General features: G+C 38.0%; 1 protein-coding gene across 2 annotated transcripts in view; it reads left to right on the forward strand.

Moving 5' to 3' along the window:
* Positions 1–20,110, forward strand: part of COX16 (cytochrome c oxidase assembly factor COX16) — a 45,424-nt gene that overhangs the window by 2,313 nt on the left and 23,001 nt on the right. Inside the window, exons 1-2 of one of the 2 annotated variants that reach the window (XM_066188196.1) lie at positions 1,090–1,166; positions 10,200–10,277. In XM_066188196.1, the coding sequence (XP_066044293.1) occupies positions 1,140–1,166; positions 10,200–10,277 (105 nt within the window). In that variant the 5' untranslated portion in view covers positions 1,090–1,139. Of the gene's footprint in view, positions 1–1,089; positions 1,167–10,199; positions 10,278–20,110 lie in introns of those variants that run through there. The other variant, XM_066188195.1, reaches the window with a different exon arrangement.

Below are 20,110 nucleotides of genomic sequence, written 5' to 3' on the forward strand. Positions count from 1 at the left end.
TCCACTACAGTGCTGGAGTCAGGACTTCAGCATCCCAGGCCAGGCTTATCCTTTTGGCCATCCCCAGTGTTTTGGCAAGATTTTCCATAGGTCATAGGAGGAATTTTTAAGACTGGTTTCTTTGACATTGCATTGCCTAATTTCATTCTGTTCCTGTTGCAACACAGCTCTTTCCTCCAGACACAATATTATTGAGAGAAATATTATATTATATTTCTTTCCAGGGTTTCATGTCTCCCTGCCTTAAAATTATTCTCCCTTGTGAATAGTTCGGAATGTCTCTGACTTGGCTGCCCAGAGGCTTCCTAGGAAGTAAAAAAAAAAGGAAAACTCATGCAATTGTCAGTTACCCAGCTGTCTGTGGAGCTCTGAAGGCATCTCTGAAGTTGGACAGAATTGTGCTAAGTGATCAATTACAGCTAAAATGACAGTTAATCTACGCAAAGAATCAGAAGGACCATGCCTTTGCAATTCTTTAAATACTGTTGAATTTGTTGATAATACTGAAACCAAAGGTTTCTGTTAGATTGTTGCATTCTGTATGTAATTTTTTTCTCCTTAGACTGATGCAGGACTATTCTTCAGGACTGCTCAACTTTTCATCAGTACCATATTTGCTTTTTGACAGAAAAAAAATCAAATGGCTTTCATATCTTGCCTTTTTATACTGCATATTTGAATGAAAAATCTCTGTGCCAAAATCGCTAAGGCTCCAAGGGTAAAGAGATCCTAATTCAAAGAAAGATGGATGTCTCATTACACTCTCCCCCAAATACATCTTTAAAATATTTGTAACTTTTTGTGTAAATTATCCTGATACTTTTTAATTTGTTCATTTGGTCTTGGGGTTGTTAGACTGTTCTAGTGGAGAAGGAATTTTCTTGGTTGATCTTTAAACCTCATACTGACAACAGCTTTCAGTGTAAGATGTGTAAATCACGGTTTTCAGTCATACTTTCTCAGTAGCTGAAAGTGTTTCTTCCTAAGCACCAACGAAATTGTGGGGGGTAGGACTTAAACCTGCAGGAGACCTTGATTTCTGATTTTTGTCTGTAACTTTGTAAACTTTGCAGATACAGTATCCCTGTGTGGCATAAAACAGTAAGCATGCAGGAGAGAGTGATGTAATCAGGTGTGGAATGTCTCAACAGCTTGAATGCAATAAAGTGAGTAGTCCCAAAGCATTTTTGGAGATGGTAACATCTGTGCGGATGTTGGGATTGACTCCAGCAGCCTTACAGGTGCATCTAAAATTTGCTGTTGCAGTAGATGGCTGTGCCACCTCTGTGCTAACTTAAACATCTTTGTCACCTATGTTGATATCTCTATTTGCTATTTTGATTGCAAGAATTCTTTCCTTATCACATGAAGCTTAATGTACAGGTCTTCAGCATTCGTGGCGCTATTATAAAAGGAGAGCTTCAGTTTTTGTTGCTTTATATTCCACAACCAACTCTACCTGACCAAAAGGGATGTGTCTGCCAATTTCATACTGCTGCAGTGATGCTTCTGTAAGAGATGGAGAAAGCAGGGGTCCTTGGTCTTGCAGCTGGTGCATCCAGCATCAGATCTTCCTTATGGGACACTGAACATGTAAGGTCACCTCTCTGGAACACTTGGAATATTTGAAGTCTGCTGCAAGTAATTTTTTTCCAACAGGTTTAAATGATGGCTCTATATCATTAAGGAAACGAGTTTGGATTTCAAAATTGCAAAGTAGTAACAAATGTAAAACATGTTAAATCCCCCCCCATTATTTCATATGCTCACAGCACTTACCAAGGCTTGCCTCTGTGGTTGTGTCTCCATCTAATTCTCGGCAAGGATTTTTTAAACTCTCTAAGCTGCAAAATGAATGTATAGATGCAGTTTCAGTTCTGTCAGTATGTTACAAGGAAAATACTATGTTCTGAGTATCTGAAGTGACATTCTAGCAGAAAGAAAATATAGTCTATGGTTCATCTGGTGATTTTTATTGCACACCTAAAATAAGTATATTGCACTGTGTATATGGTCATGCAGATTTTCAGATTTGCACTATGTTGCAACATTCTCCATACCTATTGCTGTAGATGTTGATTTCCTTTCATTTTTGGGGGGTTTTGTGGGTTTTTCTCCCCCATCCAGCAATGACTGCTTTTACAAGTAGTTTGCCTCTCCTTCTGGATCTTGTCTTTGGTGTTTTACATGGCGTGCCTAGTCTTGCCAAAGGAGAAGGTACAGGTACCTTGGAGCAGTGAAAGATTTTACTATGAATAAATATGTTTCTAAAATTTATTTCCACTAGTGATTATTAGCACAGACTGTACTGCAATGCCATCTACGCTGCTGCCCTGAACAGTGTGCAAGTTTACTTTGATAAACACTTTGTCAAGGGACGCCAAGAGTGCGTGCCATGTACAGGACTAGAAAAAAGGTCAGATTGGAACAAATCCCTAACAATGCTGCAGCAATGTGGTCAGTGCTTCTAGGCACCATTAGAAAAGGTCAGTGGCATCTCAGGCTCTCACTAATGAGCCAGTTGTTTTGACAAACAAAACCAAAACAACTTTTTCAGACATCAGGACATGAAATTACATGTCCATGGATTAGTTTTGTTCACTGGTGTGAAGTCAGGGTCATCTGGGAGAAAGGACTGATGCCCAGAAATGTTTTGCAGATGTATGAAATGATATTTTGTTGTCCTGTGAGTTACTTAAAGTGAAAATTTAAAGGGTTAATCGGTTAAATTTTCATAGATTCCTTTAAATTCAACATTTCTTGTTCATTTCATAAAAAACTTGCTCAGTTTGGAATCCTTGGGTATGCTAAATACACGGCATGGTTTTCCCCACAGATTCTGGAGGATCTTCCTGTAAAATGTTAATACGAACACTGGAAATCTGGACAATTTTTCTTGGGAGTAATCACGATTCTGAGATCTTATTGTTGCTATCAGTGTCTATGAGTAGAAACTATTAATACATTATCTTCTGATATTGTTTAAAGGAGGATTACTGCAATCAGCATTTTTCACTTTTAGATATGTCAGTGTTATTGCTAACATCTTTCACATTATTGCCTTGGAACAATTCATAATAATAGATTGCAGGACTTTTATTAATATCTATTACTTTATGTAACTTTACAATAAATTTGACATAAGCAGAACAATTGATTTAAATGTTAATATATTTTTGAGAGATGAATAGAAGTTAACATTCATCCATGAGAAGATAATTCTGACTTCTAGTACTTGTAGATAAATTGTGATTGCCTGAAAAAATCACAAGTATTACATTTGTAGCCTGGAGAAGCAATAAATACAAAACTGTTTTTAAAATTTGAAAGTTGTTGCTCCCAATCAGTGAATACCAGAGTGTTGTTTTTATGCTTCAGACTCACATTATACATTTTGGGTCTCTAGGCCTATGGTGAGATATGTCTTTGACTTCTGCTGTGTCTCTGTTTTGCATCTCCTGTTCATGTCTCTGTTTGAATCCACAGTGTGGAGCTGTTCCAGGCAAAACCAGCCCTGGAGCTGTTAGAGCTCCTGTGGAAGCCAGGGTGCTCAGGCTGAATGGGCTTCTGTGGAATCCAGTTGGTGCAGTCTGAATTAGCTGACTCCCATCTTTCAGCTGATTGTTAGGTCTTTTGAGTTTTCCTTTTGAATCAACACCTTAAATTTTTCATTTTCAACCTTTGAGAGCAGTTTTCCAGATATACGTGACAAGCAGATAGGCACTCTTTGGTTCTTCAGATTTTCCCTCTGTTTCACTTCAAAACATAAAGGGTGCATTTGCATCGTTTAATGCTGTCAGAATGGACTAATCTGGCACTCGAGGGAGGGGTCTGAGGTTCTCTGTTGAGCCTCAGAATGGAAAGAGAAGTCCAGACTTGCCAGACTTGACTGTTTTCACTGTATTTTTAGTCCTGCCCCAGGTCTCCCACTTCTTTAGGGGGTTCTGATGGTAAAAGTGTAAGATTAATGTTTATTCTACAGAACGTTTAAACTTCATTCCTTGTCCAGGATTAGCAATAGGGAAATAACACTTCTTGTGTTCTTATGTTCTTTCATGCAGGTTTCAGTTTATTGCAGTTTTGAGCAGGGTCTAACACATCACAAGAACACCAGCTTGCCATGAGATGTAAACACTTTTTCATTGTAGTTTACCGTGGCGAGATTTGAACCTGTGAGTTGTGGAAATGATAATTTCAATAAGGAATTGAAATTTTGTTTTTTAGAAGCTTATGGAGAAAATGAAGGTGTGTTCAGAAACTGCAGCTTGACCACCAGGGCGGACTTGGATTTTAAACTGCAGCTGCAGAGTGAAATTCCTTTGCTGTCTGACCAGCCCAAGCAAAGTGTGTAAGCTAAAATGACAATGCTGTGGCTGAAAATGCCCTTTTTTTGCTCATGCTCACATTGAGGAACATATGGGTTTCTATCTCTTCTGCATTATTCTTAGATTGGTTTCTATTACATGCCTTTTCTCTGGTTTGAAACCTATTATGAATTGGACATTTTAGCAAACAAAAATTTTGTTTTCTCTTAAGACATTGAATAGTAAGATTGAAAGGTTATGGGGACAGGGTTTTTTTGTTGTTGGTTTTGGTTTTTTTTTTTTTTTTTGTTGTTGTTGTTGTCTGGCCTTTAGCCATTCATATTTGCAATCTTTAAAATCATTGCTTTGAACATTCTCTTACTGAGCCAATTAACCTGATACCTTGGGCCAAGTTTAATATTCTGCACATGTTCTACATGCTGTGCAAACTACACTCTTGCTTTATCAGTCAGTAACAATTGGCTCCAGTTTATACCAGCTGCTGTTCCTGAATGCCAGCATGGCATCCATGTGGTCATCTACTGCTATATTTCATCCATTTTTGAGTGTAATGCAGTTCAGCCTTTCTACAATGTGTGATTCTAGCATATGCATTAAGTCAGAGCATTTGCTTACTTGATGTGTCTTTGAATGGAATAACTTTTAGTTCACACCAGAGTTCTCCTTTGAGGGAAAACAGAAACCAAACCCACATGTATCCATCAGGAGTTATTTCCTTTTTTTTTTTTTTTAGGCAAGAAGTAAAGGCAGACCGTTTTTTGCTTTCGTTGAGGGTGAGGAGAGGATTTATTAAGTTTCTGAGAAGACTGCACTGTTTTTGTCTCTTCTCTGTGGTTTCAGCATAAGAGCCAAGTGCAGGAATGGCTGTGGGGAATAAACTTTTGAGAGTCAGAGCTGGCAGAGGGGGGCGCTTCAGGTTAAGATGACTTGCCTGGTCTTTTCTGGGACTGGCAATTTGCCCTGCTACTTTATTTAGTGAAAAGAAAAGAGACTTTAGTCTTCTGGACTGCCAAATTGCCATCTTTCACCAGTCTTGCACTGCACATCTGACAGTTCTTTAAAAAGGAACCCCCAAAACTCTCTTTGCTGTGATCACTGCGAACTAAACTAAGATAATTCACTACTGCTCTAGTTTTGAAGCTCCTGATGAATAACTGGAGAGTTCTGTAGCAGCAGTCTTGAAGAAGAAGTAAGAAAATCACCATGTTCCTTCTTTGTATACCTATCATTACATTTTCTACCACCACATGATCTGCACTGCCAGCACTAAACATTGTGATTTGGTTAATTTAGGGATTTATGACTTTGTAATAATCTCTTTCACAACTGGTACTGTAGTAGGAATGGCTTTCTCTAACAGCAGGGATGCCTATAACATGGCAGATTGCTGGTGCTGTCAGAGAAGTATTGTCTTATTTTTTGTTAACCCGATGAAGTGAAGTTGGTTGCTTTGGATTATGCAGGAAGCTAAAAAAGGGATTTGGTGTAAGTCCTAAGTTCTGCTGTTATGCGCCCTCAGTGACCACCCACTGTAGTTGGTGACAAATACAAGTATTTCCCATGCTAAGATGCGGTTCAAGGGATCAGTCTGATGACATCTATAGCTGATTGCATAACATACTTCACAGTGGAGACGTGAGCAAATAGAATTTTAAAAAGAATGTTATTAAAGAGAATTTTATGTCATTTTTTTACATAAAATGTTTATTGAGGTTGCTGAGTGTATGTGACAGATGGTGCTCTTATGTCACATCCTATCTTTCATTTTGTTTTGGAACATGCAAGTCTTCCATGCATGCATAATTGCATTACAACATTGTAGGGGTTTTTTTGTGTACTCACTGAAACATAAAGGAATAATCCAACGTGGGATCTTTAATGGGGGTTGTGCTAGCAGTGCTGTTAAACTGTTTGCTTTGGTGTTAAGTGCTGGCTAACTAGTATGGTTAATGATCTTTACCTCCATAAGTTAAACTTCAGGCGTAAAGGACAAAATGAGAAGTTACTATCATTTCATCAATCTGCTGAGAGCATTCAAGTAACGAGATAGATGATGTTCACTACGTAATGTTTTTTTCTCTGCATTGTGAAGCAAATAAAATGAATAGTTCCCTCGTAAAGAATGCAGGTATATATAAACTTTCCAGCTGGAGTATCCTTCAGATGCCAGTGCCTTAATATTTTTGCTTGTACATTAAGTATCTATATGATTCTAAAAGTGTAATGAAAAAAAAATTTATTATACGTGACATTACTTTTCCCTCTTCAGTTAACAGGAGAGTGAACTTGATCCTGACTTCATTAGAATGTTGCCAATCTAACTTATATTTATATGGCATCCTGAATAGCTTCTACTGTCCTTTTGTGCCTCGGCTACTGGGTAGAACATACTGGACTTCACTGTTGCTTTTGGGTTACAATGGGCAAATTTGTCCCTTGTAGTGCTTTTTTAACTGAAGAGTGTTTTCCAAAGAATGTAGAGATTATCTCTGTTTTACAGCTTGGGGAACTAGAAAAATACGTGAGACATACAGAATATGCAAAGCCAACAAGCCAGTAATGGTGCTGGAGATTTTGAGTCTTATACTGCTTCTAAATATTTTGACTGGTGATTCTTGCTGGTTCACTTTGTCTGTAAATACAGCTAACTGAAATTAAGGTAGAAAGAGCATCTTCCCTCACAACGCAACAGAAGAGTTAAAGCCAAGACTAGTATTTCTACTCCATGCATTGTCAGTCACTGAGTCCCTTGCTACCTTTAATGGTATTACAGTGGCATAAATTCATTTATACCTACTTTTGTTTGCTTTTGAACACAGTTTTCAGGAAGGGAATTGACTGAATAGCTGTCCACTGTTGCTCTGGCTTGTGTAGATGAGTGCGATTCATGCTCAGGGCTGTCAGCTGACTATATTGACATGCTATTGGTTGATTAAATAAGTGCTGAATATGACTGAATCTGGTCTGGTTTTGCAGGGAAGTCAGACATCATCTTTGGTTCTTTAGAACATTGGTCAAGGGGACTTGTAAACATACTATTTATATTCTTTGTGTGTACCCTGTACTTGGGAAACTGTTTAATCTTAGTCCTGACCTTCCAGCATTACACCGTGTAATATTTCAGCAGCATTTGCAGATTCTTACAGCATCAATGTGCTTTGTCTTTGATGGAGCTTAACTGATGTTTCATGGTAAGATAAATCAGCCATTGCAGTATTGGAAATGTAAAGGCAACTGCACTGGTCGTGCCTGATAAGTTAAATGTGCCAACTTGCCGGGCCTGTTATGCTGCTTCTGCTATGTGAAGAGCAAAAGTATGTCACAAATCAAGTGGGTTTTTTCCTCTTAATAGTACCAAGGTGTTGTGAGTAAAACTGCAGTGTCAGGCCAAAACCTGAATTCCAAAACAGGAGATGAAAGGGGTATGCGTGTATCAATTTCTTTACTGTATGCAGCTGCAAATGTAAAATGCAGCTACTGTGTCGTGGATGGTTGCTGTCGAACAAGTGATAGGATGTGATGAGACGAAGTGAGTAGCATGTGACTTACTTCATGCAACAACCTTCAACTTGGTTTTTCATAGTTGTAGTGTACATTACAGAGTTTTAAAGCTAAAGAATGTAATATTTCCTTTTTAGCTTGCAGCATGGCTTTGTAAGGCGAAGTCTTCCAATTGTTCATATTGCATCTCATAACAGGATATACTCCATGCAAGTTTAGTGTTGGGCGAATTAATTTTTAATTGATGTCACAAGTAATTGCTGCTTTCTGCCTGGTTTAATAACTGAACCATTTCTAGAGCAGTTGCTTTTGCCTTACTGTAGACATTCTTTGACAACATACTAATACAAAAAAAAGGCAATGGTTTGTAACAGCCATAAACTTGTCTATAGCATTTCAGATTTGTGTTTATTAGGACTTAAAGTTTATTAATGCAGTGGTTGTAAATTAACATAATATTTGTTAGGAATTAAAGATGATCAGCTAATGAAAATTTATGCTGAGGCGTCAGCCATGTTAAAATTCAATTACAGTCTGATCCTTGAGATTTTCAGCATTATGTGCTACCATATCTTCATCTGACAAATCTTCTGATTTGATGGAAAAAATCTTGAATAATGTTCAAATTCTTTTTAACCATTTTGAACACTTTATTTTCTGCTTTCTGTTATTTTTTCTTAACCAAAATACTGACACAAGGAAGACTTTTCTTTCATTTATTTTTTCTCTACTGAGTATTTTGATGATTCAGTGTTTGCAGGATCAGCATTAATCCCTTGAAACAGTCATGGCACAAGTATGATGCCATCCAGTTTTTGGTCATTAATATTTCTAGTCACTGGACTTGGTACCATATGATGATTTTCTGACTGGCTTTCTGAAACCAGTGGTCTGTGGCCTAGCAACTGCGTATTCATATTGCAAAATTTGTGTCTATTTGTTTTTTATTATCAGCTAGATTTTAAGGCATATTGAAAGGGCCAGAAAGAGGCTCTGGAGCCTTTAACTCCTGGCTATTGGTGAAGTACTCTGTCCAAAGAAGAAGATACTGGGGTAGAAACCCCTCAGTTCTGGGGTACCAATCTGTACCTTACCAGCATCTGTGTGCCTGGAGAGAGTGTTCATGTGGTTGTGAGTAATTTCATCCGCTTGGTGGGAAATAATGCAGTCCTGCAACTTTGAGAATGAGTAAGTGTAAAAGGCAGGTTTTTGTTTCTAATTTCTAATTCTTTGCAGCCACAGTAACATGAACTTCCACTTTCTGGAAAGAACATACACTTGACTACCTGCACAGCATAATTATAACAATTCTTGGTCACAGGCCATTGCTGCAAACCTAATATGTAGTTAGAAATCAGCCAGCAGTGTGTAGAAAACAGCAGTTCAGCAACAGCCTGTAATGAAGGAGTGTAACAGCAAAGTTGCATGATGAAAGGGTGGTGGTGGTGGGTTTTGTTAGGATTTTTTTTCTACTCAGGTCTTTAGAGCTTCCTCATGCTTCCACCTTCCTTAGATGTGCATCTCTAGATGTGAAGCCTTTTGGCCTCCTATGCATCTGCATTACAGAGAACAGCAGACACTTTGAGGTCAGAGCAGTAGCAAGGGACGTGACTCTTACACAACGTAGCTAGATTTCTCAGCTAATTTTCAAGTCGCTTCTTTTTTCAAACAATACTTGATCTTTGGGTGGTCTATCCATTTCTAATGGTAAAAATACATACAGTTTTGTGATATCACTCTGGCATAGGAAAGAATAATATAATGATTTCTTATGCGGATATGAAGCCCCCCATTTCTCTCTTTATTAAGCTTTACAGGTATGGAGGAAATTGCAGGATAACTAAGGAGTAATAAAAGGATAGGTGTGCTGGATATGATTTCTTAGCCTGGGTGATAATATGTTATTGAACTATAGCTACAGTCATGGTCTGTTCAGAAGCTTAATTAGATGTTACCCAGAGACATCAGAGTAAGTCAGTGTGGCATTGTTACTTCCCCATAGAGTTTGAAAATTTGTGAGAATAAAACCTGTGGCAGTGAGGCAAAGGTTCCTTTGCTGCCATTATGTCAGGAAACCACATGGGGAGGGAAAAGAAGGGGTAAGAGGAGAGGAAGTCCTGGAAAATCTGAGTCATGTAGCAGCCATCTTTGTATGAAGGAGGAAATGTGTGAAATCCAGGCTCAGAGAGTGGAAGAAGGCACCTGTACTTATTTTCTAAAGTATTATTTTCTTCAGCTCCTGGTGTTCCTGTTGGAAAAACAGTAGAGTCCCTCAGTAAATGAATTGGGTCAGTATGCACAGCATTTTTTGTCGGTGTGCAAATGTTCTTTTCCAGAGCAGTCCTAACACATCTGTTTTCGTTCTCTTTCCAGCTCTATCTGATTGGAGGATCTTTTGGACTCCGTGAATTTGCTCAGATAAGATATGATGCTCACAAACTACATGGCAAGGTAGCTTAAACAGTTTGCTTTGCTTTTCATTTCCTTTTGCCTACATGATGCTTTCTAAAGAATTGATAGGACAAACAAACTTGGTGTAGGGGATTTGCCTTTTACTGCTTGGCCCTGAGCTACAGCTGAGTCTCATAGGCAGTAGGCAGAGTAAGTAACAATAAAGGGGCTGACATGATGATGAATCATTTGCCATCCGTGAAAAAAATCAACATAAATAATAGAAACATTTTGTTCCTTTGGTTGATTGTAAGTGGCAATTCTGAATCCTGAGAGAGAAGTGCAGCATGTCTAGAAGGAGGTTATTACAAGGGTACTGTATCCAATTTAGACTAAGAAAACTGATATTTTAAAAGGTTCGGCTTTCAAACAATACTTGGCAGTGAGCATATAATGTTAGATGGATTCTGGGGCTTGGCTTTGCAGTGACTGAGACAAGCAGGTGCCTTTGACACTATGCTACATCCTGTTCTTTAAGCCTTGTGAAGGAAACAGGAGCTAGTCTCTACCCATTGTGTCAGAATATCCTGAGTATAGGAAGCCTTTTTAAAAATGAACCTGAAACCTTCTGTCTGAGGGAGATAGCATGTTTGCTGGTGCTACTTACACGTCCAAGTGTAACACTAGTTCCAAATTGCATATGAAATGATCTGAAAGGCGTGTGTCAGTTCAGCAGAAGGTAATATTGGCCTGCTTTCCCTGGTTTGGTAACATGCAGGTCTGTTATTGCACTGCAGAGAGACTTTCTGGTCTCAGAGCTGCTGACTTATAGGTTGCTCAAAGCTGTTTTAAAGACTCTATGCCACTTTATAGAAAAGAAGAGTGCAGGACTCTGGATGCTGTGGCTTTCTACTGTGGTGAAATCTTTCAGATTCTGAGCTATTGAGAGTTTTGAGACCCCTTCCTTTGTCTTAGGCACTTGTGGACCATGTAGATTACTTTAATCATTCCTCATTGCTCTCTGTGTTGCATACCTGGCTGTGGCCTTCCATGCACCGTGTGGCCCACTCCTGCTCAGAACTGTATACAACAGAACCTGTAGACCAGGTTTGTAAGAGAGTAATCTTACAAATCTTTTCTCTAGTGCTGTCCTCTGGAGACCTTTTTTTATATCATTTCTAGCCTTTTAGGACAAGTTGGAGCCTTTTAAGTTTTTCTCCAACCAGATGGGGATCACAGTGGGGCAAGAATTTGCCTGTTGTGTTTCTGTTAGTTTTTGGTTCAGATTCATACTCAGTGTATTGTATTTGACCCCCATGATCTGCACTGTGACAGCAACTCAGGGAAAACCACTGTTAATAGTTGTGCTAATTCAGATGTATGAGACTCTTTGTCCCTGCATTTATAATCAAGGGAAGCATTACTGAATTATTCACTAGTAAATGAAAGCTCTGAGTGGAAGCTACTTCACCCTGGAGTTCTTAAATTCCAAAAAGCTAAAAGAGGACTTCTGAGTTATGCTCTAACCAGTATTACTTAAGTCTGCAGCATCTCTTTTGTGTTTTCTTTTTCTTTTCCTTCCAGTTTTATTCAGAATTAGAGGACATTGAAGTAAAGAACAGTGCAGTATGGACTCAGAACTAGCAACACCAACTTTGGGCTTGTTTGTAGACGGAAAAGTCAAAGCAATGTGTTCCATTCATTTCTGGTTTTGTGTCCATTAAAATAGTGTTGAAAGCCATTCACTAAATAAGGCAGCAAAGGAGACCAGAATGTATTTTAATGGATAAAAAAATTAGTTTAAAATGTACATGGAACTCAGGAAAAGAACATTAATATGAGTAATTTAAAATGCCGTTAAAATCCTGATGCGTTTCTCTTATAATACAGTTGGACTACTGTAAATCCTTATCAGAACAGGGACACATGGACTAGTGCTCTTCTTGGGGGGTTGGACAGTTATATGCAAAATGCAATAAACAATAAAAGAAATAACATTTTTTTGTTACAGTTTTTTTGTTCTGCTCCTTCAGAATAATAAAAATATTTCATTAAATAACAATTTCAGTACAAGGAGCTCAAAAGACTTTCACAGAATTTAAGTGAATTAAGCTCCATAGTCCTACTATCAGAAAAGGTAGGATTGTTATTTAAATTTTACTGCTGAGAAAATGGAAGTTGCAAAAATCCTAAAGCAGACTAGGGTTCATAGCACCCAAGTGCCTGTCTTTTTTGATTATGTTTTAAGGATGTGCAAACTCCAGTATGTCACCTTTTGTAAGCATGATTCCTGAATTTGTTTTCTTGCTAATTCAACTGCTAAAAAGACAAAACTTAATCTTTTTGTGGTAAATCTCTAACACATTTCAGATGCCAAACTATTATCCTTTGCCTTCCAAAGTACCTATTCTTTTCCTTTTTCATTCTTAACTTCAGATTGTGCTTAGAGGAAAACCACACTAGTAAGCAAGTACTCAGTCAACAGTGATATTCAAAGGCAGTACTGCAGTAGAATTGCTGCTGTGTGGTCTGTGTTTCCCTGACTGGGGGGCTAGCTGCCACTTTGGATTCTTGTGGCTTTATGGAAAAAGCTGCATTACTAATAATGACTGTTATTAATGTCAAACTGACTTTTGAAGAACATTCCCTGATAAAGGTATTAAAATTCAAGAGAAAATGGTGGTTTGGACCTTTTATAGAGTATGATTTGGTTGTGATGCATTGGGCTGGGGCTAGCATTAGGGTTGGGAGAGAGACAGAGCCTAGAGCTGCAGTTGAAGAGGGGCTATTAATATCTAAAGAGCAGATAGTTCATCCATTTAGTTCATTTTTGAATATCAGGACCTCAGATATGCCCATCACTTTCAAAAGCAAAAAAAAAAATAATTTTGCTACACTTTTATCTTCTCAGGATACCTAGATCAGTCATATTCCCTCAGCACAATGAATGTCCTGCATTTAAAGGAAGCCTGCTGAGGCTCTTACTGATGTAATGCCTGTTTATGTTAGTCAGAATTCTCCTGATACCAATGAAGGATTTCTCCATTATCTGTCATTGCAGAAATGTCCATTAATGGAGAAATAATTAGGTTATGCAATTGTTCACTTTCTGGGAAGAATTTATGCAAATCAAAATTAGTTACAGAGAACCAGGTATGCTTATGGGAAAACCATGTGGAATTAAGAGGAAAGAAATTAGTAGGTTTGTATAGGCATTGTTCCAGATGCCTATATTCATAAATGGAAGACTAGGCCCTTTGTCTTTCTTCTTGCGTATGTATTGGAGATGTTTATTTAATTTATTTATTTTTACAAAAAATCTAATTTCTATTAAATATAAAGAAAATGCTTTTTCAACTATATGACAATCAATTATTTTTATATACTGTGCACCCATTGTTGTCATTCCAGGTGTTGTAGAGACTTGCTGATTCAGATTTAGTTTTGGATATAAATCTTGTAACATGGGGAGTGGTCTGTACTGCTGGCTAATATCTGCTGGAGAGAATTGAAGGGAAGTGATATATTAACTACCTGGAAAAGTTTATGATTTCCCCCCATCAGCAAACCTTTTCGAGTAAGAGAATTTTAAAGCTCGAAATTGACTCTCTTGAAGAAGTATCATTGCAAGGCAGGTTCTCAGACTTTTTTGGGATGGGATAGGACAGGACTGAATGAGTTCCTCATTCAGTAATGTGCAGCAGAGGCACTTCTGAGAAAGCTGGAATCTCTATACCATATTTTTAGGAAACAAAACATAATCAGCCTTTGAAGTTGCAGATATTTCCTGCTGTGGGCTATGTACAATAGTTTTACATACTTATCTATTTACAAAGATCCTGTTCACTTTTTCTTTGTTCTGGGCAAAGTGAGTGCACCCTAAAAGTAGAATAAGAAATAATACTAATGTTTTTTGTCTTAATGAGGTAGAAAGTAGAGGCAGTAGAGAGCTCAAATGAGAGAATTTCAATTTCTCCTCCATGAATTTTACCCTCAAATCAGTTGTTGTGCATTTAAATATATATGACTGTTGCATTGCATTCCAGGAGTTAAAATCCAGATGAAAATGAAAGTTCCTGACCTGTTCTTTCACCATTCTCTATGAGCAATAAACCTGTAAACCCGAAAAGAGTATTAAAGGAGTGGTGTTGGTGGGAAGCATACTCAGTAAGTGCACTGGGAGTGCACAAAGCCTGCGTTATGCAGACTGGAGATTGCCTTTAAAATTTCTTAGATAGTGTTTTTGACCACCTGACTGGCATGTAGTTATCCATGAGGCATTGCTTATTGACACCTGTAGAGTGTTAGTGTTGCCATTGTGAATTTTCATTTATTGTATTTTTGCTTTGTCTTAAGGTACTAGTTCAAGAAATTATGTAACTGTGAGGATCCCAGCTTTCATTTTAGGATCCTGGAACTTGAACTGAGAAAAAGAGCACATGTGGTCTGTAGAAGATTATTCTGGAAACCTTGCTGTCCTTTGAAAAGTGAAAGAGAAAAGAAAGTTAATATGATTGCTTATGGCACTCTGACTTTTCTGGTTTACAGCAATTCTCGTAGTGGGGCTTGATAGTGGTGTAAGTGCATTGACTGTCCAGTTGGTTACACTCAGTATTACAGGTTTAGAATATCGCTACTTGGACCCTAGTGCTGTTCTTTAACATTGTGTCTTTAATCTCACGAGTGGGTGTCAGGAGACCCACAGCAGCATGTGATTTAAATAACACCCACTGATCTCACTGGAAATTTTATATCCATCTTGTTCAGGTTCTCTCTTCAGTTACCTCCTGCACCATAGAGTTCCTCTCTGCCTATCTCACTTCCTTAGTCTGTAGAATATAGGTAATTAATGCTGTTCTACTTTACACAGGAAATAGGAAAGTTAATTAATTCAAACAAAAGGAATTATTTAAATTCATATGAGTATTAAAATACTTCCTCAGGTGAGATCCATTTCTTCAAGTGTTCTGGGTCAGGGTGAAATAGCTAGGAAGAAACAGGAGCAGAGAACTGACTGGTTTCCATGAGACCTTTATATCAAGCAAGAACACATCTGACGTGTGCCTTAGAAAGGTGTAGGAAGTCAGTCCAGCATTTTCTCATTGTTTTAAGTGTATAGCTCAGAGGTGGTATCTGCCTATTAGAATGCTTTTGTGTTGCTGTCAGAACATTGCTCTGTTCACACATGTACTGCAAAAAGTTTCATGCTGTTGAGTCAAGATGGTTGCAGCTCCAGCAGCACAGTGTTTAAGTGAGGTTTAGTGTCCACCCAAAAAGGGAATACATCTGCGAGTGACTGGACAAGGCCATGCCTTGTTGCTGGCTGGCACATTCATATTGCTGTCCTTACGTAAACTGCCTCAGGTATGTCTGTGGGAGTTGTACATATGGACATGTCCTGGAGTAGTGCAGTAGAAATTATCTGTTGGTTATTTTTAACCTTCCTTTTACCTACCCATCTTTTTTATAAAGCCCATCTGGACAGGATTTCTGTGCCCCAGCCGAACTCTGGATTGTTTCTTTAGTTTGTTTGTTTCAGAAAAAAAAAAAAAGAAGCATTACAGAATAAAATGTAATTTCAATGTTCTGTGGAATGTTAGTAAGGTTTACGAATAATACCACGTTTCTACATGTCACATCATTTTTCCTTTAAATGATATATTTCATATGAGGTGAAAATTTTAAAATCACCTAAAGCTCTGAATATGTCTATAGTGTTTACAATTACACAAATTGTATGGTTTTCTTTTTATTTAGATTTGTGGAATGTCAGCAGATTGTCCCCATCACTACACATACTATGAGGTACTAGATGAAGCTGGTTTACTGCAAGCTGACTTGTTTATCTTCTATGAGGATCTGCTTCTGTGTTAAAAAACAGTATTTGAAAGGCTATCAAAGATACTAAGAATTTAACTGAAATAGGTTAGCAAGATGAAAAGGCATGTTTACAATTTCCTTCCACAAACTTTTCTATTGACTGAAAACTGCATGATATACTTATTACAGTTCTTAGTGGATAAGCATCTATGTTTGAAATCCTATTACACTTTGGTGTTCCCCAAGATCCTCAGTCTGACCAAAGCATCACGGACTTCACCATTTCAAGGAATAATGTGGATAGGCCAAATCATTGTGATTGGACTGGACTGGCAAAGTCCATGGTGTTCTAATGACAATTTATGGATTTAATGCTACTGCTGCCAGCCCTAGATTGTCCCATGCACTCAGTTACCTTGTGTGTTCTGCAGGCTTTCTGCTTTATTTTATTCCAAATGGATTTAGATGGATTGAGACACATCCTCTAGGCTTCCTGGTGTGCAAACCAATGTTGAGGTCGATTTAAATTACTGCTGTTAATACTCAAAAGACTCTAAATGTGTTCTGTGTATTATTAAAGAAAGGGAAGTGAAATTTCAGTATCTGCTCAGCTAAATCTAAATGTATGTTTGTGGTGCTGTGCACTATGTCAGGGTTTCATCTTGTTCATTTTTCCATTGTTTTAAATGAAATGTCTGGTTTGAGATAGATATCTGGGTAGTCCATAAAGTAGGTTTGAGAGGAAATGCCCCAACATAGGTTTGATTCAGTTTTAAAGCAGATCCTTGAGAAATATGTTGTCCTCTTGTGATGGATTGAAAAACAGAGAAATTGAACTTGAGATTTTATTATTACCCCATTGCAGTGAGACAATTACCTTCCTTAATGTATGAATATGGTTATATTTTATTTGACCAGTGAATAACAGGTGAGATAAACCTCTACGTAACTGCAAGGTGCAGACAATTTATGTTTTTGGATAGATACATCTATATCTATCTATCTATCTTTAAGTGGGACTTGCTTTCTCAAGGAATGCCATCTACAGCTGACTGGAGGAAGAGCCTAAAGAGAGACTTTATTCTTCAAGTCAGAAGTTTAGATGAATAAAATTAGGTGAGATGAAGCCAACCCTAGATACCCCTTTGCTGGAGTTTCATTGGCAAATTAGCAGATGCCTTGAAGGTAGAGGAACTCTTATTTAATCTGTTGTTTGTGCCTGAAGTATTCCTGTATTCTAGAGAATCTGATTCCATAGGAGTTTGTATTAAAACATCCTGCTTGAGTGTGAACAAAATCAGAATATTTTCAGTTGATGTCTGGTGGAATATTTTGGGTGGGAAAGGTATCTTTTCTAAACCCATCAGCCAAGGAATGTGGAATTATTTTAGTGTCTGTCACTGAACTTGGCAGAATAATCAAGTCTTCTCATCTAGCATTTTAGCATTTATTTATTTATAACTGCATCTTCCTGTGTTTAATTGGTTTCAGTAAGTTAATTACACAAGCACAGCATGGCAAGGAATTGATGTTGGTGATTATTGTTTTCTTCTTTCTCTTTTCCTTAAGCAGGTCAGGTTGGCCTGGGTCTCAGTTCTAATGATAAACTGCCTAATTTCCTTGTATAAGTAGATTTAGTTGATTTTCGAAGGCTTAAATGCATTACTGAGCTTGGCCCTAGGTCCTCCAAAAATTAAGAAAATAATACACTGAAATGTTGTTTGGTGCTGTAGAGAATGTGAGAGGCATACACTTAGGATTGCTTATAGGTGAGAAAAAAAGAAGTCTTTGTCAGTCAGTTACCTTTATATCATGAAGCATATATTACTAAATTAAAGCAGACCTTGCTTTCAGGCATGGCCTGCTTAGTGGGAGGGGTTTGGAATTGTATATTTAGTCAGGCAGATTGGCTCCTTGTTGATGGCTAAACAGGTACCCTTACAGTGACTTTGTTTCTGTTTGCAGGTGGAATTTTGAACTTGTTCCTTTTTTGACCCTGGTTCAGAACTGTCCAAGGTAGTAATTTCAGTCCTGCCATGTGGCACAAAAATGAAAGGGTAAGGAAGAGCTTTTCATGCCCAGTATTGTGGTGGTACCAGATGTTCAGATGTTTTCTCTCTCATTTCAGTTCAGTCCAGAAGGATTGTATGGAAATGAGCTCTCTATCCATGTTATTCTTGGTGATTTTGAGGTTCAGCTGCTAGTGTTCGGTTCATGTTTTTGCATTGATTTCAGCAAAAGCTAATCTATTTTACTTGAGCTCAGATGACTTCTCTGCATTGTCTGTGAAGAGCTGTCTACTGAATTTGCTATGATACCAGACAGAGATAGATGTTTCCTTTTTTTCAGACATTCTTTCAGGTTAGCATATAAACCACCATTTTTCTGTAAAAGGCAAAAACAGAGTCACCTCTGGGATTCAGTAAGATTTTTGCTGCCACATTCTGAGGCTGACACTGTGTGTATGCCTTTGAATGGTTTCCGGTGACTGGATCTGCCGAGACTCAGTGCTCATTGTCACCACAGACAGCTTATGGCACTGTAGGGTGACTTGGAGTTAAGATATTACCTCACATTATTGAGCCTCTCGGTGATGAAATACAATATACAGTGCAAGTATTAAGAGTTCTTTGTTTTAAACAGAAGCAATTTTTCCATTTTTACTTGATAGTGGTTCTGTTTTCAAGATTAGATTCAGATGAAGATAAGGTTATTAGCTGAAGAAACTCATTCCAATGCTATTGCAAGTGGAACTAATTTCAGTACATAAAATGTTGATAGCTTTCAGATATTTACATTTTATATACTACCAAGAATTCTTTTTGATTTATTTAAATCCTGTCACATTGCCAAAATTATTTACTGGTATTTTTGCCTTGCAACTGAAGTGATTACAAGTGTGTAGCTTAGCTTCAGGCAGCTTTTAGCCAAAACATAATTTAATATCCAGCTGTTTTTCCCAACACCTCCCGCCAGCACCAGAGAACTTCTAGCTTTCCAGACTCATCTTGAGAAGCCAATAGCCATGATGTCAGCAGATCCCAGTCCCTAGGATTTTCTGCATTTCTAGATCACTACCGTTTTTACAAAGAAAATGTTGAAAACCTTTTGCCCAGGCATGTTTCCATTTTAAGTGCAATTTCTGTCTAAATGGACCTTCCCCTTCTTCTCCTTTGTGTTTTGGGGCTTGAAGCCTCATTTGAAGCCAAATGGTGCTGTTGCAAACTTCAGCTATATGGCAATCTAAACAAGCAGAGCCTAAGCTCATATCTAGAGTAAAACCAACTAATGAAAGGAGGGGAATACATTATCTGTCTCTTTTCAAGTATCTGTCACTGCAGAAAGCATTTATTGGTTTGCTTGTCATTCAATAGATGGTGCATTTCCCCACAGTCAGCACTGAACCTCCTGTATGTTATGTCAGGCAGTGCTTAACTGCCTTTTTTTTGATGAGACATAAAAATGGAACTTGGCCTTTAGAACCTTAGTGAGTTCTGAAATGAATGTTGTAGCTGGTTGAGCATCATGTCTTGCCTCTCTGGAGCACAGCTCTAGGAGGGTAGAAGGTGTCTGAGGTTGCATCTTGTCCCAGTGCGAGTAGATGGGCAGTTCTGGGAGTTCACACACTGTCCCTACAGTCCCTCCATTTCTGCACCCTCCAAGACTCTGTGTGCTGTCTGTACAGCCTACCAAGCCTGAGCTCTGGGATGATTCCGGGCAGGAGGCTAATTAGGTATTCCCAGAGGAACCTTTCTTTCTTCATTGATTACAGTGAGGCTGTAGGAATACAGGCTTTTTGGATACTGCTTAGAGAGAGATGACTTGTCTTTTTAATATCTAAAATGTATGAATTAAAATATTTTGCACTCAAAATTCCCACTGATATTAGCAGAATTACTTTGTTAATGTTGGCTATTAAGTCCTTAAAGGGAAAATACTTTGCTATTCATGTTTTAAACTTAATTACACCAGATTTTACCATTGTAACTTTCTCTAATATACCCATCAGAATGTTTGATTCTTTGACAGGTAAACATATTATTTATTAAAAGTAGTGGCAAAATATATTTCAA

This window comes from Chamaea fasciata, unplaced genomic scaffold (genome assembly GCF_029207755.1).
Source record: "Chamaea fasciata isolate MVZ Bird 193981 ecotype frontalis unplaced genomic scaffold, bChaFas1.0.hap1 SCAF_7, whole genome shotgun sequence".
Classification (NCBI taxonomy): Eukaryota; Metazoa; Chordata; class Aves; order Passeriformes; family Sylviidae; genus Chamaea; species Chamaea fasciata.